The sequence below is a fragment of the Carettochelys insculpta genome, chromosome 23 (assembly GCF_033958435.1).
Source record: "Carettochelys insculpta isolate YL-2023 chromosome 23, ASM3395843v1, whole genome shotgun sequence".
Lineage (NCBI taxonomy): Eukaryota > Metazoa > Chordata > Testudines > Carettochelyidae > Carettochelys > Carettochelys insculpta.
The window spans coordinates 18,185,478-18,208,471 of record NC_134159.1 but is presented as its reverse complement, the minus strand read 5'-3'; the positions used below and the strand labels follow the sequence as shown (position 1 = coordinate 18,208,471).

The 22,994-nt window shown below is 46.5% G+C and overlaps 1 protein-coding gene across 1 annotated transcript in view; it reads right to left on the bottom strand.

The window, feature by feature from the left end:
- PLCH2 (phospholipase C eta 2) overlaps positions 1-22,994 on the bottom strand; it is a 395,254-nt gene that overhangs the window by 354,892 nt on the left and 17,368 nt on the right. Inside the window, exon 2 of the mRNA XM_074975802.1 lies at positions 2,646-3,030. Coding sequence (XP_074831903.1) covers positions 2,646-2,757 — 112 coding nt within the window. The 5' untranslated portion in view covers positions 2,758-3,030. The remainder of the gene's footprint in view (positions 1-2,645; positions 3,031-22,994) is intronic.

Here is a 22,994-nt window from a genome sequence, read left to right as displayed (position 1 = left end):
CCCCATTTTGAAAATCAGACTCTCCAGGTTTATATTGAACCATTTAACAAATCAGGGGTCATATTGCCCCATCTGGGCCACGTATCACCTCATAAGTCACCTCTTTTCCCATAAAGTCCCATTTTTGTTGCAAAAGCACATCCTTCTTAAGCCGTGGAGATGCTGGATCCCAGCTGGTTTGATGACCTCTCTGCCCCACCTGGTCCAGTGCTGTTTGAAGACAGGTAAGTATGTAAGGTACGCTTATTCTGGTTTCCCAATCTCTCTGTGAATTTAGACCCCTGCCACTTTTTAGTGCAAGGTCTGCCAATTTCAACACATTAGGGAATGATATTAAACATGGATTGTCGTTATAAGACTCCAACAAGATGGGATGTCCAGTTTGTGATGTTGGTTAACACCTTGTTAAAGCACTGGTGATCACAATTTAGTTTCCCCTTTACTCAAGTGCATCTCAAAAACATTAAGGTAGTCTGTTGAGACCTAAATATGATCGCCTGCATAAAGAGATTATTAGGCCTAGCATAGCTCAGGTAGCATTTGAAATCTGAATTTACTGCTACATTTATCTGTCTTTACAACCACAATAATCTTAGGTTACTATGTACCACAAATTCATAAACACAAATTATCCCACCACAGTCTATGGGCTGCACTTATGAACAGTGATAAAGCAAGCAGCTCTTTTCTGCAAAGCAACATCTATAACCATAGATCCAATTTCAATCCCTTCAAACGACAGCCAGAAACACAGGCATTTAGGGTGAGTTATGGAGTAGGGTCCAGCGCCACACACTGCAAGCCAAATAAAAGCTGGATTTTAACCCTGAAACACACACGCGCACGCGCACACGCACACAAAAAATGTGCAATTTTGGGCAAATGACTCAAGCATTCCATGTGCTAATTACCATGAGGTTTCTGTGCACCATGCTGACATAAAGATCCAGGCTAAGTAAACCAGATACTGTTTACCCATAGCACTACAGATGGCAATCCTCCTAGCTGTCCCAGGGTCAGCTGAGCTTGGGTTAGTACTTAGGCATTGGATCTCAAAGGACTGAAGAGATGCAATGTGAAGTGGTGCTAATTGACCCCATGATTCAACATTCTCCCCTCCCCCGCTTAGAACTGACCCAGCATAGTACTATGAAAAATTGTGTTGCTAGGGCAGTAGCAGACAACCTGTGGCCTGCAGGCCACATGCAGCCCATTAAGGCTCCACCTGCAGCCCATGGACATCCTGGCTGCCCCCACCATGCACATGCCTGTTGGACACTGGAGCTCCAGAACCCCACACTTTTTGCATCCCCATCCCCACCAGCACTTTCAGAGGAGCTGCAAATTGAGGAGGAGCCTGCATGTTCTGTCCCTGCCCCTCCTCTCTTCCGGGGCTAGAAAGCTGTGAATAAACTGCCCACTCCTCCCCTGAGCTGGGGGATTACTGGAGAGCCTGGCACTGGGCGGCTGCAAAGGTCAGATCCCCCTCCCACCCCTCATGACATATTCACTGTGACTTCGGGAGCCAGTGCCATGGCAGCCTGCTCTCTTCCACCCCATCACCCTCTCCCAGCCCACTGTGCTCACTTCTTCTTAGTGGTAGGACCCAGAGCACTCTGGGGCCTGGCCACACTACATCCCACTGCTGAGGTGAAGCCAAGTGCAGTGGTGGTAGTGGTGGGGTGGGGTGTTCCCTGCTACCACCCTGGGACCCATCCATACAACAGATGAGGTGGCTGCATGGGGTTCCCCAAAGCTTGGGGCCTGAGGCAGCTGCCCAGAACCTCTTATGAACAGGACAGCTCTAGTACTGGTTCTCAAACAAGCATGTGTGTGCCCCGGGGCAATCAGAGGTCTTCCATAGGTACATGAACTCATCTAGATATTTGCCTAGTTTTACAGCAGGCTACATAAAAAGCACCAGCAAAGTCAGCCCAAACTAAAATTGCACAGACAAGGATTTGTTTCTACTGCTCTGCATACATATACTGAAAAGGTATGTACAGACTGAACCTCTCTAATCCAGCACTGTCTTGTCTGACAATATCCATTATCCAGCATGATTTTAGTTAGCCAGATGACCTCTTATGGGTGTGGCCAAGTTTCCTGTGGTCCCATAAAGTTTGTTTGCAGTCACCAGTCCTGGTTCTCAGTGTTCTTGGCATTAATTTACCTCTAAATATTGCTTAAGAGCCCAGTAAGCAGTGGAAGTGGTGGTAATGCTGCTAAACAATATTGACCTTCCGTGGTCCAGCAAATTCTCTCAACTGGCATGGGTCAGGTCCTGAGGGTGCTGGACTAGGGAGGTTCGACCTACCTGATTACTCCAATTGATTTATTTTCTAATTTCATGGTAAAACTGAGACAGTTGGTCATTTTTCAGTAGTAGCATGCTCTGAGTCTTTTGCACTTTTATGCCTGATTTTGTAAGTTTTAAGTGAGGAAAAGCTTGGAGGTACACAACACAAATCAGGCTCTTGAAAAGGGTACAGTAATTTGGAAAGTTTGAGGGCCATTGCCCTAGTGCAGCCCATAACCGAGCAAACTAGATGTCCCTCATAAGATCATAGTTTCCAAAAGAAAACCCACAAAAAGGTTTTAAAAACCACAAAAATGAAATCCAGGGCTGATCAGCTTTCACTTACCTACTGCGATGACATTTACAGACAGGAAATGGTGACAGTTTTCATTATCAAGCAACAATTCTTCCGGTTGCACCAGGTCCCCTGGCATGGTCTTTGGAGATGCCAAAGCCATTGTAGCTTCTCCAAGTTGCCTCTTCAGAACACCCACTCCAAGCCACACAGCCTGTTAGGAGTGTCGTCAGACTGGAAGACGGAAAATGTCATATTGACACAAAGGAGTCCTTTCCACTGATAAACATAATCTTGAAGAAGTCAGGGCCTTTGCCTGCCATTTATAAGATATTCCCAGGTTCCCAAAGAATCTATTCAGAATCCACTCCCGTCTGGAATTCCAAGCTCGCCGTGAGAGGTCCAGAAGCCCATCCAGTCTCAGTCCTATTGACACCTGCAATACAAGATGCACAGACATTCAGGTGCTGCTGCTACAGAAGACAAGTACCAGAGGGGCAGCAATAGGGGTCTGTTTCTGCAAAAATAACCAGGAGTCCTGTGGCACCTTAAAGACTAACAGGTATATTTGGGCATGAGCTTTCGTGCCCAAAGTGGGGTTTTGCTCATGAAGGCTTACAACTGATAAATCTGTTGGTCTTTAAGTTGTCACAGGACTCCATTGTTGTTGCTGCTAACGCAGGTCTACCAGTGTCCTCTGCCTCAACATAGTGAATCCCTTGGCCCTGGCATTCTCCGTGGTCACAGAGCTACAGGAGCTGGAATTCACCGTCACCTCCCAGTATGTACTGCACGTCACACATCCCGTGAAGACAACAGGTTGTTTTCAAATGGAAATAACCTTATCTATTCTATCATGAAGCACAAAGCTTACAAGAGCACCATGCCAGATTATCCACAATGGGCCAAACTGTGCTGCTTCTTACACACACTGAGCAGATGTGAGCTCATAGATGCTAACATAAGGCCAAAGCATCTCCCATCACGCACAGGTGGGAATGAGAGCAGGGCCCCACTGCATGCTACTATTTCATTCAATTCATGCCGTTTAAGAGCACTGGAGTGGAAACAGGGAGAGATCAGTTCAGCCAGTTACATGTTGTCAAGAAACCATCAGTTGCATTTTGCTTCAGTTACAGTTTATTACACACATTTCAAATGCAACTGTATCTCAGTAGGAATCAGAGCATACACCATGTCCCTAATAGACACACATATCTGGGAGCCGCTCCTAGTAGGATGTTTGCTCATCCACCCCTCCTCTGATCTTTCATATCTTCATGTCCCTTTTCTCTTAATTGATGTAGCCTCAGCTCCATACCTGTGCTCCTCCTAACCAGACATCCTTCAGGCAGCAGGGAATGCAACTTTCTGCTCTGCACACATCTCCCTGGTTCTCCTTCCTCACAATGAATTGGTGAGCTGGCTCTGATGCAAGGATCAGAAAAGGCTGTGGGAGAAAGCGCTGCAATTCTTGTTTTAACACTAGAGCTGTCTGACTCCATGGGAGACTCTTCCAGGTTTAATTACAAGTTGAGCCCTGGGACTTTGTCCAGACAGGTTTTGCAGTAAAAGCAGAGCTCTCATCTGACGCGAGCTTCAGGACAGAGATGGCAATGAGGCATCAGCACTGAATTTGTAAGAGGGGAGGAGGGAATATTACAGTGTTTAGCTAAATCTAGTTGAAAGGTGTCCCATTTACAGCCAGAGCCAGCCAGAGAGGGGCCTTCCTATGCTACAGCTGGGGGAAGAGAACTTTAACCTGAGGTTCAGGGGTTCCCTCTATAGAATCTAACCTCTGGTGGGTGGAGGGTACAGAGCCCTGACCTTTGCAGGCCAGCTCAGGCAAGCCACAGTCCAGATGCAGACCACAGGTTCTGCTGGGGGCAGAGGGGGCAGGAAGAGGCTCCAGGCTCCACTGCCAGTCGCTGCTGTTCCCCCAGACATGGGGAGCAGCAGAAGCCCGGGCAGCCTGGGCAGCCTGGGATTCCTGGCAATCAGAGCAGTAGAGGGCACTGCCTGGGGGGAGGGGGCACAGAGCCATGTGCATCCAGAGGTGCTGCAAAGGTAAGTGCACTCCCATAACCCAGACCCTGTGCCCCGACTGCTTCTGCGCCTCCTCCCATCCAGACTCCTACTTCTACCCCCTTCCTGCATCCTCCTTCCCACCCTGACTCCCCACCCGCAGGCCCACCCTGACCCTTCCCCTCAAACTCTCCACCCCCTCCTGCCTAGAGCCCACCCTCCCCTTCTGCACTCCCCCTTCAAGACCCCTTGCCCCCGACCCTTCTCTCCCACACCCCAAACCCTCCTGTATTCCTCTCCTGCCGAGACCTTCCACCTGCAGCCTACACCTGCCTCCTCCCCTTTCCAGACCTCAAACCCTCTTGTACCCTTCCTCTCACCTAGATCCACATCCCCAGCCTGCTCCTGCACCCCCTTCTGCCCAGACCTACACACCTTCCCACCCAGATCCCCCCACCAACAGCCCACTCCTGAACCCTACTAAGGCTCAGATCTACAACCCCCAGCTCACTCCTGCACCCTGCCTCCTGTCCAGATCCCCTGGCCCTGGCCTCATTCAGTCAGGGACCCACAGGTGACATGGAGTTTTTTTATTTTCACTTCTGTGGTCCCTGAGTGATCTGACCGTGAGTCAGTGGCCCCCAACCTGAAAAAGGTTCCCCGCCTCTCAGCTACAGCATGGGACAGTTTCCTCTCCATACTGCAACACTTTTCTCTCCCACTCTGTCTTGTCCCAGGTACCCTGGGGGAAGGAACACCTGAGCCAGCAAACTAATCCCCAGACTATGAGCAGAAGGTACCATTCCCTCACATTTGGGACATCAGGGCTTAGCAATACTCATGTAGTGGAAAATGTTAATGCACTGAAAGCAGAGCCTTATTATACCCACATGGGTAGGATTTCAACAGAGACAGGGCACCCTCTGGCTGTGGGGTCACTTCACTCAGGAAGGTCTCAGCACTGGGGAATCTTGTGTACAGAGGAGAAATCCTGATATGTTGGCATTAGTGGGTGCAAACACAGCAAAAGCGCTACAAGGTGCCAGAAATACCAGTGTTGCCTGTAAGCTGAGCACTTGGGCGGCGGCCCAGGAGAGAGTCAGATGTCGCCCAGCTGATTAGCAGAGTGCCCACGGCTACCCACAGCTGGCAGACTGTGTTTCCATTGGTTGTTCACACCCACGGGTCTTGGTGCACATAATTTATTTCATCCAGGGATGGAAAAAATTAGAGGGAATTCTCACCAGGACTATCACTGCCACCACCACAATCCCAGCAGCCTCCTCCCATCAGCACATAACTCCCACCTTATCCTAGGCCATGACTTGCAGTGACCCCATTTCACTGCACAACTGCAATCAGCCTCAGAGTTGGAAAGGCTGAAAGAGCCTTAGAGTCCTTCTGCATGCGAGAGCCTTGCTCAAGAGAACAATGCAGTAACTCCTGCCCTTTCTCCACCCAAGGCATGTCTGAGCCACAGCCCAGCAGGGTCCTGACATCTACATTGCAAGTGCTCCCTCCACTCCCCCTTGCATGGCGCCAGGGGAAAGGAGGCCGGACTCTCTGTTGATCAGGCTGATCTGTATCATTCTCCCTCCCAAAAGCCAACTCTTACTGGAGCATGATGCTCCCATTTGGGTTGAGGTGGCTACAGCAGAACCATCTGGTTCAGTTCCAGCAGATGTCGCTAAAAGCACGTGCATATTTATTATCCATCTAGATCAGTGGTGGGGAATCTGTAGCTGATTGGGCTTATAAGTGTGGCCCACAAGGCATTTTGTTTACTGCTACCTACAATTCCACTGGTTTCTAGTCACACAGGGTGTTTTGTTTTGTTTCTTCCTACCAGTTTTACTAAAGTGACCCTGGTCAGGGCCAAAGCACGTTAACAAGGCAGTGCACGGCTGCTGTCTGGGTTGTCTGGTCAGTGGTTGGAAGACGTCACTCCCCAGGGTTATCCCTCCAGCTTTGCTCACAACTCCTCAGCTCATATTGGAGAACCAAGGGAGTGGGCAGGCACAGACCACCCATGACTAAAAGGTCCCCCTCAAGAGGGGGAATCTATTAAAATAACATGGTCTCCAAGCAAGTACGGGGGGGCAACTAAAAAGAAAACAGGGACAGGTGTGAAGATCAAAGGGTCAAAATGAAGGAAGCAGAGGGGGATACTGAGCAGAGAACCCTGGACAACGCCCACTGATTCTCGAAGGCGTCAAGGGAAACAGTGGATGCCACCCAGAGGAACTCTGCCTGGATTCATGAGCGGATGGCAGAACAGAAATAGGCCCCACAGTCATAGTCCCCCTCCCCAGCCAGCCTCCTCTTCCTGGTGTTATAGATGGCTACCTTGGCCATGGCCAGGAGGAGGCTGTTGAGGAAGTCCTGCGACTTAGTGGGGCCACGGATGGGGTGTCTCAGGATCAGAAGGTGTCGGGAAAAGACCACTCCTCAGCTATGGGTCTAATAAACCAGCACCACACATAACAGACTCTCCTTCATCCACATCAAGTTTCCAGCTCTTCTTTAAATGTTACTATATATTGCTCCTTGCTTTGCCTGTGCCCAGGAAAAGGAAATCTCTGCAAGCTTCAGCTTGTCTCAAAACACCAATCCCTCACCACATCTTAGTGCAAACATAAGAACACAAGAGACTTTGACACACAATCACTACCCCTGCTCCCACAACCAATCCTCCGCAACAGCATTTCTGGAGCGCAGCAGAATTCTAAGCGGCTGATGAAGGGGTAGTCAAAGAAAGAATGGCATTGTGTTTGCCTTATAGTGTGGGAGTTGTGGGGGAACGCAGTACCCGATCTGTCTGTCACATGTACAAACGTACGCTTTCTAGAGAGGGAGAAAAATCTGAAGCAGCCTCTGACTCAAACTACAATGCATTTGCAAATGGATCCTTGAAATACACAGACCCTTTGTAATAAACACATTCCATTGCTTTATGTCTTTGTGCTCCCCCATCCGTGTCCACCTGGTATCTTTTGTCTTATACTTAGATTGCCAGATCTTTGGAGCCAGAGCAAACTTTTCATTATCTGTTGTTACAGTGCCTAACACAGTGGAGTCCTGGACAAGAACTGGGGCTCCTAAGTGCTACAGAAATAAAAATAGCAATCACTTACAAATATAAGAAGCCTCATTAAAGAGCTGTGTCTTAACTGTTATGCACAGAGAAATAATGTGATGAGATACAAAAAAAAAAAAAAAACCCTTACATAAAAATCTGGAAAAATTTAGCTACAACTGTATGTGCAAATCTGGCAACTGGGAGTGCAAGTGGAGAGAAGACATTTGTGAGCACAACTGGTTATTGGTATGTGTAGTTGCTATAACTGATTATACACATTAGGCAAGCAATTGTGCATCTGGTCTTCAAAAACTCAGACTTCGCATTTGTGGCTGGCAGCCCACCTTCCGTGTAGGTTTGGGAATTACAGTACATCTGATGCTTATCTCATGCTGAGTAATCACCCTATCAGAATCAGACACTAGCTGTGATCCAACACCAACAATGAGTAAAGGATACCTCTGCTTAAACAGGGACAACAAAGCTCCTACAAAATCTAACTGTTGCTGAGGCCTGTTAGTAGCTGCCTCTTATCCGGAGCTGATGCATCACTAAAGTATGTGAATACTGTACAGTAAAACAGATCCGCTCTGAGGTATTATCGCCAATATACACTGTAGGCCAAACCCTTCATTCCTTGCATTTGTTTGTCTGACAAATGACTGATTGCAATCTCCCACTGAAATAAGTGAGTTTACACCGAGGTCTCAGATGCAGTTGTGTGCCAAGATCTTTATATTGCTCTAAGACCTCATGCTCATCTCATATTTTGGAAGTGGCAACAGATTACACCACATCTGATTTTTAAAGACCACCCAGTGAACATCTTCAGAGACTCACTGAGCTGCCATAGCGAACAGCGTGAGCAATTATCCAACAAGGGTAAGTACAACCTGGAAGAGACGAGATGCTGCTGTCCCATAACAAGATGCATGTTCAGAGAGAGGGAGCTCTCACTTATAGCTTGGTAACTCCTTTTGTTTCAGTGAAGTGGTTTCTGATTTACACTGATGGGAGTAAGCGAAAAAGGCCAGAGAGCTTTCTTAGATCTTTGCGGGAGAATTGAGAGCATACATCAAAAAGCGCTTCCAGAGTTCAGCCAAGATGTGTAGGAGATGGAGAGAGAAACATAAAAGTACAAGCTGAAGAAGTGACGAGAGCATTTAATGGCTTTGCAGCAGCAGTGCTGACACATTGCTCTGGACAGTCACACAACGTGGACCTGAGCTGAAAACACCAGGCCTGGCCCAGAACGGAGCAGTTCATCTGTTGCCTTCCATTAAATAACTTTTCCTCCAAGGCCATTCCGCACAGACAGTTGTACACCCACCAACAGGGCTGCAGCTGCCATATGTGTACATTGCATGTTTAACTAAAGGAACTCTGGTTTCCTGTCTGATTCCCAGGGAGAGAAGGAAACGCTTTAAAAAGTGACTCAGGATCTGTCCATTTACTCTTAGAACAGCTGAGCTGGGAGGCAACTGCTTTGTCAGACACTCCTAAGTTTGCTTTAGGATTTGTTCAAGTGGCCTCCAGTTCCAGGAAGTTCAGTCATGGTGAGGGATTAGAATTACAGACCTAGCCCTATGCCCTTCAGACAGGAGCAAAGGTCAGTGGGTGTCAGTTGTTCTCACTAGAGTTCTACCAACTGTGCTACATGCTTTATACTGGCAAAGAGTTTGGCCCTTTGGATGTCTTCACATGGGGACCACTAGAACATTTTCTTTGGCTTGGAAGCTGCTAGGATTCACATACCCTGAAACCTGCCTTCAGCTCCTGTCTCACATTCTGGACTCACAGCCATGAACTTGGCCCACGTCCCTGAAAGTGAGCCCAGGCTCTCTCCAGAGCTTTGTCAGTCTCAACCAACTTTCTGGAGTTGGAACAAAGCTGAGTGAGTGCCTCTGAACACCAAACATAGCTCTGTCCCCACCTTCCCATCAGCCATGCTGGGCCAAGGTATCAGTGGACAATTAAGCTTTGCAGACAGTTTCATGGAAAGCAAATGGTGAACTTCTTTGATGAGCTCAGCGAAGATCCCAGAGCCAGACCCTCTGCTGGTGTAAAGAGATTAAATGCCTGTGAAGTCAGTGGGGTAGCACACTAACGATGATCTGGCCCCTCGTGTCCATATCTCAAAACCTTCTCCAGAATTGCCTGCCTCCCTGGGAACCTTGGCAGAATGAAATGGTCCCTCGTGATCAGAGCTGAGGTACAGGAACAGGATGGTGCAAGGGGGAGCTTGTGCAGAACTGCTCAGACTGTGTCTCTACCAAGGACAAACAGAATACTCAACATACATACAGTGTTAGTGCTCTGAGCCACAGGCTCAAGAGGCAAATGCTATCGCAAGAGGTAGCTGCTCAGCTCGGTCATGTTCTGAACTCTCTCTCCAGGTAAATTTGCTCTGACTATATGCAGAAGTTTTCTCAGAATGTGTTCACAATTAGTTCTGGGGATGTATTTTAAAGAAAATTAACTCTCATTCTTCCAGACCTAGGCTTCTGTAACATTACTGTAGTTAAGACAAAGCTATTGACACAAGAAACGTTCCCTCTGCCATGTCTGGCAAGATGCAGTACCAGCACTTCGTTCTGAGTTAGCACTTTTCATCAGTAGAGTGCAAAGCAAGGAGGTACTATCCATTCTTCCCCTTTTACGTAAGGGGAAACTGAGGCACAGAGGTGGTCACCCAGCAGGTCAGAAGAGCATACCTGGAAACAGAACCTAATCTTCTGAGCTTTAGCCTGATACCCTATCCTCTAGATCAGGGGTTCCCAACCTGGGGTCTACAAAAAATGATCGTAGGATATGTTTTAAATAAATTGCAAAGTTACAATCAATTATTTTTAAATTAAATATCTTCCGATAAGGTTATTAATTGTTGTCTGAAAATCTATGCTGTGGTTTCCTTTTCCATTTAATTAAGTGTACATAGTGGCTTGAATTGGCTGTGACAGGGGCTCACAAATGGTTTCGGGGACAAGTGGGTCCACAAAAGGTTTGGGGAGGAGACTGGGGGTCCGCACTAGTGTAAAGATTGGGAACTACTGCTTTAGCCCACAGTTCCCAAGAGGAAGAATTTTTAAAAAGTGTCCAACTTTCTGTTTTACTAAATCAATAAGTATTTTGTGCCAACTCCTGGTAATGATGTAAATACCCAGCCTTTGGCAAAGGTGATGAATTGGCATCAGCTGGAAAGTGAAGTTCTCAGGTCATTCCTTCCTTCTATCCAACAGGATAAGCATTGTCTGCACCCAAGTATTTTAGTCAGTCCATCTTTCCCCATGGCAGCTCATTTATCTGCCTCAGCCTCCTCCTGTCTTGTGCTGGTACAGAGCCTAGCACAATGGAACCAGGCCTGGATGGCATGTAAATACTACTGCAAAACAAGAGTTGAGCCACTACTAATAGTAAGAGAAGTGTTAATTCTGGGTCTATTCTCAGAGCTTCCTAGTTCAGAACATAAACAATGACACAGAGTTGGGATCCCCTGCTCAGGAAATCATTACATCTATGCTTGACTTTCAGTATGTGCTAAAGGTCCAATGGCTTTCATGGGAGTTCACCACATGCTTAAGTGTGTGAATTGCAGTCCACAATCAGGGTTCCTTCTACTTTTCTCCATCCACGGGTAAAATAAATTTTGTTATGTGCACCACCAAGAAAAATGCATGCTGCTGGCAGCTTTGGATGGTCTGCTAATCAGCTTGGTGGCACCTGAATCTCTCCTGGGCAGCTGCCCAAGCAATCAGCTTACAGGGAATGCTGTCCATGGTAGTTTTTAATGACAAGGGCTCTTGCCCACTAGGTACTGTCCTCAGACCTCCTAGGTCATTACATAGGCCACAGAACAACCAGTAGAGGTTAACAATTTTTGATCAGAGCCATATGACTAGGATTTGAACTCATGACCCAGGCCATCATATTTCAACTCATGTACCATCATGTCACATGCAGCATTCCCTGGGAAGACAACAGGAACAGAATCATCATGGCAGGGTATACAAACCCAGGAGATGCATATCCCTGCACCAATCCCCTTTTGCCATTGTTTTGATCACTGTAGCTAAAGTATGTAAAATCTCAGTTGCAGAAGGCAATGTTCTTGTGTTTAGACAGCTGCTGCATGGTGTCTAATGATGAGCTTTGATTTCCTTCTCAGAGTAAATAATACAACAGCTACAGTACGTGACGCACAAAATTCACAAAAACAAGACATCAGGTTAATTTGAATCCAATCAAGAAGTAGATCAAAAGGAACAAAGATCCAAAAATGATCCCAAAGAGGCATTCAAAAGCAATAGCAAGTGAGATCTGGGGTTTGTTTTTAACCTTAGCTGCTTTCCCCATGACACGATATTCACTTTAAAAATGCAAAATCATTTCTTGGGCAATTCCAACCGAGATATTTACAAGCCCAGGCAAGCTGTTTCATATCCAAGTCAACTGCAGAAGGAAAGCAGGCTGTTCTAATTCTCTGAAATGAATGGGCAAACCCACACCTTAGGGTAGGACATAACATTCCCCTTCCAGCGGGACAGAGCATATGTGTTCTAAATTACCATCCCATTGAGCTGGATGGTAAAATGATTTGGTTAAAAAATAAAATAACCTAACATCAAGAAAAAGATTATATTAACGGAGCAGTTCTCTAACAGCCAGGCCTCTCCATTAAAAGCTCAGCATAGTTGATCCATTGTACCTATGGGGAACACCTTTTAACTTTTGGCAGCTCTTTCTTCCTGCTGGAGCTGAAGGGGCATGTATTGAATGAAGGAGTAGCCATGCATTTTCGGTGAATGATCTAATACACATTCCTTCCTCAAATAATTAAACATGATTATTATGCCTAAAGAATATTCAGTCCAGGCTTGAAGAGTCCAATTATACCAATAAGCTTATATAACTTGTATTTTAGCATCTGCTTTACAAATCTAAATTTAACATTGCAGCACTTTTCGAAAGGTGAACCCAAGGGAAGCCAATATGAAGAAGCCAGCTCCATTTGCATCATTTGATCTGCTTTCTGACTTACCCACAGCTACCAGAAGGCTGAAAACCAGCTCACACACACCTTAAACTTGAAATTGACATGGTGATGCAGCACACCTAACATTTGCCAAAGAAGCGATCTCCCAAAAGCACTTGCATGTCTCAGTGGGCTCTAGACAATACAGCAGAGGGGGAGAAGCAAAAACTGGTATTAGAAGACTATGCATAGAAAGCAGAGGGAACTGTTTGGCATCCAAGAAGATGCTGGCTGACAGCTCATTTCATCAGGCACTTGAAAGTTTCGGGTTTCATTCTTCATGGTACAATATGAACTTTGCAAGATTTCCTGTGAAAAGCTTTTATTCCTGTAAGGAGTCTAACAGTTTGATATAAGCCTTGACAGCCCATCTGTGACTATATCCCAGAAATAAATTAAGATCATGATTATATCAACGTCCATCTAGATTCCACAAAAGTCAGTGGAATCCCCCCGTGTTCCCTGAAAGCTGAGTGCTTGGGCAGCCACCCAGAAGAGAGTCAGGTGCCACCCAGCTGATTCACAGAGCGCCTACCGCCGGCAGCATGTGTTTCTACTGGTGGTGCACATCCACATATGCTTTGCTGCACTTAAAATTTATTCTGCCTATGGATGGAACAAATGAGAGGAAAGGCTGGGTGTCCCTAACTGAGAGTGCACATTGCAAGCCAGTAAGAGGAAAAGGGACCTATGGTTCAAGGGGTTATGGCCTGCCTCAGCTCCCCATGAAGAATTATAGCTATATGCTGAAGCTCCAGACATACTTACTTAAAGATACAAGTCTTCCCCGAAATCTACAGTACCCACTAGTACCCTAAAATGTGTTAGATGCTTTATAGACATGTCACAAGACAGATCCCTGCCCTGAAGATCTCATGATTTCCAGACATTGCACACAAACCCAGGAAAGATGGAAGAAGGGAAGAGAGAAGCAACATACAACCTTCTTCCTTTCTTTTCCAGTTCTTTTATATATTTCCCTTTTCATGGTTTTGTTTTGGGAGGGTCCTTTTAATCTCTGTTACTTTGTTTCCCACCTTCTGCTCACCCTCCCACCCCCACCTTTTCTTCTAAGTGCTGCTTTGCCTAGAGAATGAAGTGATCATATAACAAGATTAATACGGGGGCCTCAGAACAGAGGAAAGAACATCAACCAACATGGTTATCCAGTGGTATGGGATGTACAGGAATTAAGCAATGCCCTCTGAAGGTTTGAGAATAATAGGAAAGAGGCCATTGGTTCAGTCCTGACTCCTCAGAAAGTTCAGCAATTCTGCCTTTTCCCTGGAGGCTTAGGATTGGAAGCACTGCCTAAAGGGCTCTAATTCTAGCCATCACTCTGAGGCATTGGGATGGCTCTGAAGGAGATGATGTCTGCATGAAAAGTGAGGTTTACATTGCACAAGCAATTTGCAGGCTGCATGAGGGTAGGGTAAGCAGACTCTAGGTTCTGATGCTGTTTGCATTCAGGGCCACCCTACATGGATAATATTCATACCTAGGGCCCTACCAAACTCAGGATCCATTATAGTCAGTTTCACAGATACAGCATTTGACAACTGGTAAATTTCGCATTTTCTGCTGTTCAAACCTGAAATTTCGCGGTGGTGTAACCATGGGCTCCCAACCAAAAAGGAGATGGAGGCAGTCACAAACCTGTTGGTGGGGGAGGGAGTCATGGGACTGCCACCCTTACTCCTGTGCTGCCTTCAGAGCTGGACCAATATTAAAACAGGTTCCAAGAGGTAGAGGTGGGTCTGGTCTGGTACCCATCTCCCACTGCCAGAGCAGCTTGCAGGGGAGGCAGGTCTAAGAAGCCCCCTGTGATTGGGTGCTCCTAGACACAACGAGACATCATATTTCACAGGAAAGGGCTTATTTCATGATTCATGACACATGTTCATGGTGTGATTGGTAAGGTCCTATTCATACTCCAATACAGCTGAAAGGCAGCATACAACATCTAGCTGAGACATTCCAGTTCCATCCACCCATCCATAAGAGTGGCCTTTAGTCTTCTGAATATAGACCAACAGCCTATTCCAGCAATTCAGTAAGTATTCTCTACCCCACTCAAGTCAATGTGAGTTAAGGGCACGCACCACCCCTCTGAAGGTGCTCTGCAGTGGCCTGGATGCGTCAACTGAATGTGAAGCCCTCATGGTCTGCAGTGAAGGCAGCATGTCTCACAGGCTCCTTCAGCCCAAACAGTGCAGAAAGGGGGGTGCAGAGGGAATAGCTTGGTTTGTGCACATGTATTCACTCTCACTCTCTCTCTCTCTCTCTCTCTCTCTCACTTGCCTGGCTTTTTCCACTACCACAGGCTATTTCTGTCAGCAGTTCCCTCATTGGCCACATTCAGGAAGCTCTACCAGGAGGTGTTGCTGGGAAGAGCATTGTAAAAGGGGTGGGTGTGACTCAGTCAAGCTACATTCTTCTTTCCTTCCCCATTCCTGCAAGGCTACACAAGCCCTGTCTCACAGCCAGGGGTGCAGCTCAGTGCAACCGAGGCAGAAGTCATGGATGGCAGAGGGTCCCAACTCCACAGAAGTTTGCAGTTGCTCAGGATTGATCATCCTGCCTGGCTGAACTGTCCCATCCACAGAACGGTTCGAGGTGGCTACTCTTGGCCCTACGCTTTGGGGGCTCCGCAGCAGCCAACACAACTGTCCTATGGCTGGGACTTGTGGGCCAAGGGCTGCCCAGAGGATTAATGGGGGGCTGGGCAGCAGCAGGGGTTGGCCCCTCCCACACTCACCACAGTGCAGAGAGCTGGAATGACTGGCAGCCTGCCCACTACCACCTCCCAGCCCACTGCACTCTGCATCACCAAGCAGCTAGGGGGTTCACTTCCCTCTGTACTGTGGGGTAGGGCTCTCCTGTTATGATTTCCTGGGCAGCAGTCCCAGACACTGGTGATACTTCAGGCTTGCCTGTTCTCCACTGACAGCACACAACAGTACAGGCCCTAGAGGACTGAAATGCCTTGATGTCTACCTAATGTCACTGAGCTCAACTGAGTGGGTGTCTGGGTGAAAACCGGTGGCCTGCGATGTGCAGAGCTGAGACTAGACAATTGGACAGTCTCTTCTGGCATTAAAGGAGACTGTCTCGGCCCCTGGAGTGTGCCTGCATTCTGCCTTGCCAGCCCTCTCACTGCCGCAGAGGCCAGGGAGCGACTTACTCTAAAAAGGATTAGACACAGATTAAATGATTAATTAGGGTTTCCTTAGCTGAGCCAGCTCTGCTCCCTGCTACGGAGAATCCAGCTTGGCTCAAGAACAGGATCGCTAGGGGTATGTCTACACCACAATTAAAACCCCACAGCTGGCCCGTGCCAGTAGATTCAGAGTTTCAGACCTGGTCTAAGGGGTTGTTTAATTGCAGCATAGATATTCAGGTTTGGACTGGACCCTGGGTTCTACGACCTGGCAAGGAGGGAGGGCCCCAGAGTGCAGAGTGTCTGGGCCTGAACCTCTACACTGCAATTTAACAGCCCCTGAGCTCAAGCTCCACAAGCCCAATTCAGCTGGCATGGGCCAGCCACGGGCGTCTAATTACAGTATAGACATGCCTTAAAATTCAAGTACACATCCCTCTGCCCTACCCTGTGGTAATACCATCAGCACAGGAAATGGGCCTTTAAAATGACTACTGAATACGTCCATATTGCAAAAAAATGCATGGCCACATCTAGGAACTTCATAGCAAGGCATGAGATAAAGAGGAGACAAATCCTCTTGCTCTGGAGTTCAGGTTCCTACCATTTGAACTAAAGGAGGATCTTCATTAGCTGGTAGCAGTACAGAGTTTCAGACATGACTAAGCAGTTCTAGTTTTATCCAGTACAGGGCAAGGGGCACAAGAGAGCATTGCATTCATTGTAAGAAAGGGAATTTTAAACAGCACCAGTCTGTAATGGCCAATATCCCTCTGCTTGACTTTATGGTCCTTGCTATGGACTTTGGTATTTTGCTGTTCACTAAAATGAGGGTATGAATCTAATACACGGATACTGTGATCTCAGTGGTTCCAGAGCCAAATTAATGATCAGCATTTATGCAAATGCATCAGTCACGTGAATTCATTTTTTTCACGTGTGCAGAGAAAAATAACTGATTGAATAGTCTACATTTGGTTAACAACAACAACAAATCCTGATTGTTTAATAATTAAAAATCACACAGTATTTTGATGTCACCTACTGCAAAGAGCTGCAAGGGACACATTGAAGAGCCATTTGGGGCTCCCAAGCCTCAGTCTGAGTAACACTGCTGTTATAGAACAACCAGAAGTCTTGTGGCACCTTATAGACTAACATATATTTTGGACCATAAGCTTTCGTGGGCAAAGACCCACTTCATGCACCTAATGAAGTGGGTCTTTGCCCACGAAAGCTTATGCTCCAAAATATTTATCAGTCTACAAGGTGCCATAAGCCTTGTTGCTCTCGAAGCTACAAACTAACACGGCTACCTCTCTGATACTGCTCTTATAAGTACTATCCCACCTGGCACCCAGTCATACATCCAACCACAAGGTCACTTTCTGCCTATGAAGTCTCTGGAAGGAGAGGTGTGAAAGCTGCGGTCTGAACCATTGAACCAACAATGTTCCTGAACTGCAATCACGGACTAGACTCTGCCAGTGGAGAGCTGCAGCCCAGTAAAAACAATCCGGCAAAGCATACCACAGCCCAGAGGCCCCAACTCTAGTCTTTCATGCCTGACTAGTCACCCTGGACCATGCAGAAGACTTGCATCCACATGGCCAAATAGGAGCTGTTATCCTGGCACCTCTGTGGGTCAGACCCACGGCTCATTGACAATAACACAAATCTTCTGAAAATGTCTAGTACAGGTTGAACTGGTGGTGCACACTGGACATGCGTCAGTGCATAGCACAAAATTTATTCCACTGCTGTTACCCCATAGAGGTGCCTGTGATTTGATTACAACACCATAGAGAGTTGGAGGTTTTTAAATCAGGGACAAAAAATAGTGTGGTAAAAGATCTGATGGGGCAATTTCCCGCAAGAGAATTCAGAGTAACAGCATCAAAATGCATGTGAATCCTTTGCTTCCTGCTCTGTCTCATTCTCTTGTATCCATTTCACCTTCCATTATGTGCTACCCTGAGGGGCTGATCACATTGAAAACATTTACTCTTTCAGTGTGCAATTCCACCTAGCAATTGAGTCAAGTTTTGCCCAGCAACAATTTATTTCTGCTTCAAATGAGTTGCGTGCGTTGGAACTGTGAACTAACTGCATATCCCCAAAAGCCACAAGGAGCATGGAGAAGGATTAGGGGGCAAGAGCAGGAATCCTTCTTCTTAAAAGTGGTTCATACCCTACCCATGATAAAACAATGGTACATTAATGTGAGAAAACTATGGAGTATCTACTGCACTCATTGAAAGCTAAAGAATATAAAGCTGCTTACTCAGCCACAAACCACAACATGCGAAACCCAGAGATGAGTCAATCAGCTCAGCCAAGACACAGACATAGTACTATGTACAGAGTTAGCCACACGTCTGTGGGAAAAGCCATTATTTGAAATCCACAGCATGAGTGATTGGAAAGGTGGATCAGCTACTTGCCGCTTCTGTCCTTGTGTCAGAAAATACCTTGGTGCATTAATAATCTTTAGAGAGCAAGGTTTTTTTGCGTCGGTGTTTTTTAAAACATTGGGTCAGTTTAGTAGCCAGCAGAGGTGAAAGCCAGCAAGTGGGCCCTGGTGCGCAGCTCTGGCAAGAGCTGGCGGAGCTGCAGCAAAAACTAGCAGGGAGCTATTTAAAGAGCTGGCAGGGACCCAGGTTGCAATAGAACAGGACCTGTAAGAAACTGTAAGTTACTTTCACTGCTGGTACCTAAGAAACCTGCTGCGTGGACAGTGTCTGGAGATTCCATCCTTCACATCAGTTCTGAGAGGGTGTACCCAGTTTGCCCCCACTCCCCTATGACCATACCTGGCAGAGAGCAAGTGAGCTGAGTTTCTATGGCCTCTTTGACTGCTCTAGTAAGAGTGCCACTTGGCACCAGCTAGGTGGTGGGTTTGCAGGCTGAACACCTGTCTGCTACCAGTATAAACTGTCCTTGAATGGTGAGAGCCTGAAGTGAGACTCTGTCCCCAGTATTAACGGTAAAGCTATTATTATTTTACATCTGTATGGCTATGTCTACACTAGCCAAAAACTTCGAAATGGCCATTTCGAAGTTTACTAATGAAGCACTGAAATACATATTCAGTGCCTCATTCGCATACGGGCAGCCGCGGCACTTCAAAATTTATGTGGCTCGCCACATGGGGCTCCTTTTCGAAAGGACCCCGGCTATTTCGAAGTCTCCTTATTCCCATCTGCTCATAGGAATAAGGGGACTTTGACGTAGACGGGGTCCTTTCAAAAAGGAGCTCCGTCTGGACGAGCCACGCGGCGGTGAGCCGCATCAATTTCGAAGTGCCGTGGCTGCCTGCATGCTAATGAGGTGCTGAATATGTATTTCAGTGCTTCATTAGTAAACTTCAAAATGGCCATTTGCATGGCCATTTCAAAGTTTTTGGCTAGTGTATACACGGCCTATTTCTCCTGTAATCCATGCCTAGAAGCCTATGGGAATCTAGCCCAAAGTAGTGAAAGAGACATATCTTCCACCAAAGTCAAAGTGGGTTATTAAAAATTATCAACATTAAAATCAGAGGGGGCAGAACTGAAAGAACAAAATCTTGTTATGACCCACTCCCCGAACATACAGTAAAAACACACACACATATACCCAGGACTTCCCTCCCATAGATTTAAAAATGCAAGAACAGGCATACTGTGTGAGAAAAATGATCCATCTAGCCCAATAACCTGCCCCCACAACAGTGCCCAGAGCCGGATGCTTCAGAAGGAACAAACAGAACAGGGGACTGATCCACCTTCTGTTGTCCAGTCCCCCCTTCTAGCAGTCTGAGCTTTAGGGACACCCACAGCATAGGAACAGAGAGTAAGCCATGCTAGTCTATACACTATCAAAACAAAAAGCAGTCAAGTAGCACTTTAAAGACTAGCAAAATAGTTTATTAGGTGAACTTTCATGGGACAGACCCACTTCTTCAGACTATATCCAGACCAGAACAGGCTCAATATTTAAGACACAGAGAACCAAAAACAGTAAGCAAGGAGGACAAATCAGAAAAAGATAATCAAGGTGAGCAAATCAGAGAGTGGAGGGGTGGGGGGGAAGATCAAGAATTAGATTGAGCCTAGGGTTTGTATCTCTGACTATCATGGCTAATAGTTACTGATGGACCTATCCTTCATGAGCTTACATTATTCTTTTTTTAAACTATTTATACTTCTGACCTTTGCACCATCCTTTAGCAACAAGTTCTCCAGATCAATGAAAAAGTACTTCCGTATGTTTGTTCTTAACCTGCTGCCTACTAACTTCATTCTGTGACCCAGGGTTTTGTATTATGTGAAGGCACGTGATCAAAAGCCAACTGAAGTCACCAGTCTTGACCTCAGTAGTCTTTGGATCAGGTCCAGGAAGCTCAGAAGAGAATGAAAAGAACCAAATACATCAAAGGAAAGCGAGGAGATACTTCTACAAATGAGAACTAACAAATCTACAGTATTCCCCCCTGTTTAAGTTCTCCTTTCAACTGAAGGATCAAAAGAAGCTTTGATGAAATAGTCTGGTGCTAATGGCCCAGTTTGTATAACATACTGAGAGAAAACAGAGACTTTCATGACTGTAGATATGAAAATTCAGCACTTAGGTAGCTCCAGATTTAGCTTTTGTTCTTTGTTTTAGTTTTGTGGCAGAGGAATACCATGCAGAAGAGCTGTTCATTCATTACAATTCTACCAGCCACTGGTCTCAAAAATGAGGAGTTTGACAAAGTTTGTTTGTTTCTTAAAAATCCTAAGTGTTATTTTGATGTAATGAAACATGGGTGCCACTAAACAAACCTCCCAGAAGTGTGTTAGTGAACCACCAGCCTTCAGCTAGTTGTGCCATGATTAGGAAAAGATGCTGGGAAATCTGGCATAAGTGAAATAAACAGAGCTCCTTTCAAATATTGCAGGGTGGCTGCTCCTGGACTCACTGCCATGAGGAGCCAAGACCTCAGTATCAAATAGCTTCACCACGAGCACTGGCAATGTAAGATCCCTCACAATGCCCCTCAGCAACCTACACCTGGAGGGAAGGGAGCTCTCAACCTCTCATTCTCATTGCCAACCAGGTCCAGTAGATGCCTTCCTTTCCCTATGGCAGCCTGTGGGGAAAGCAAATGATGCTTCAGAAGACAGTTCAATCTAAGGTCCAAATGGCTATAAGTAAGGGGCCCTGTCAGGAGCAGTGAAAAGTCACACGCTAATGGGAGGGCTCCGGCCAGGATTGACCAGCCCACTGAAAATCAGGGTAGTCCTTTGGTTGGAGATAACTGTTGTTCCAGTGTGCCCAGAGGGGGCAAGGCAATACTTACCTTACCCCAAACCCTTTCTGTGGCCAATTGTACTCCACGGTGTGTGGATGAAATGCAGGGGCTGTTACCCTCCCTCACTTGAGCACACTCAGAAAGGGAGATAGTTCTTCAAGAACCCCTGGACAAGGGTCAGAAGCAACTTAGCCCACCACTAGCACTGGCCCTAATTCGGGCTGCCTCACACTCAGGGGTAGCTCAGACCCAGGCTGGAATTGTGTGTGCTGCATAGACCATGAGTTCCATTTTGAATTTCAAATTTAGAAGGAGCAAAGACATCACTCATTTCAGCCAAAGCATCTAGGTTCCACCTCAGTGGGAAGCCACAAGTTTGGGGAGATTTTAACACCAAGCCAAAGTGCCGGCCCATTAAACTAGGTCCAGGTTTGATCACAAGGTTTGACCACCTGGATATGAATTTTGTGTTACTGACAGCCAGATAGTTTCCCCTGGCTTGAGGTTCCATAATAAATACATAAATAAATACCTAGCACTCCCATAGCACTTTTCTTCAGTACATCAGACAGCACTTTACAAAGAACCTCAGTGTCATTACAGTCATTTCACAGATGAGAAACTGAGGCATGGAGTTGAAGTGACTTGCCCAAGGTAACCCAGCAGGCCAGTGGCAGAGCTGGCAACAGACTCTTGTCTTCCAAGTCCTAGTCAAGTGCTCTATCCCTTAAGACCCATGGCCTCCCATCAGTGAACATTTTACACAGCTCCATTGCGGTTCACCTTTGAAAACATAAATACATGTGGGTCTCGACTCCAGCTGTCACTGTTCTTTAGCAAGATCATAAGTATCTTGCTGAACAATACAAACTAACATTTTAGACCCTACTGGAGTGCTGGGCCAACCTGCCTGCCAAGTCTCGGGTGCCTCCATTGAAATTACTATTGACAGCACATGCGCAAATTGTCAAATAGCAGGTTACAGAGAAATAAAAGAAAGGAAGGAAAGGAAAGAGAGATTTGTGTTAGCACTAGTAACCATTTGTGTCAGAGCCTGCAGCTTCCCCATTATCCTTCTTCCATCAATTACACAACTGAGAGTGAAAGCATGACAGCCAGCAGTCTGTGTGAGTCCAGTGTGCTAAGGGCAAATACTTCCCACCCCAAAGGCAAAATTGGTACCACAGGAAATAAGAGATTTGGAACTTCTCTGCACCACTAGAGTCTGTTTACAGTGGTTACCTAGCACAGATTAGATTAGAACATCCTGCTAATTATCTGCAAACCTAAAACTGCTGGCTGATGCAACTCAAGGGCCTCTGTGGTGCTGCCCTGAGCTAGTCTTGGGGACAGCTGTCTAATAGGAAGTAAACTGAGGCACAGCACGTGTGCCACAAAAGTGTCTGAACTGCCAGCTAATGGTAACTATTACTGCAGTAAGCCTTCCATGCCTGGCCTCATACCCTGTTACTGAGGGGGTGTTTGTAGTCCAGCCAGCAACATACAGGACAATCTTGCTGCCATAAACTCAGCCCATACCAAGGAATAAGGTGATGGAATTAAAACGAACTTCATGCTATATGTTGGCAAACACCATAACTGTGAGACCAGTTGGTCTGAGGAATGGTATCCCAAGCAGAGTGGCGGAGCAGCACCACAAATATACTCTGGGGACAATTCTGCATTGGCTGGATTGCCAAGTAAGTCAGACAAGAGATAGATTTGAGGACAACATGGATGAGCTTAAAACGGTGTCCAGCCTTCTCACCACTAATTTGATTCCCTGGTTCAGTATTCACCTTTTCCTTCAAGGAAGCTACTTTTAATTA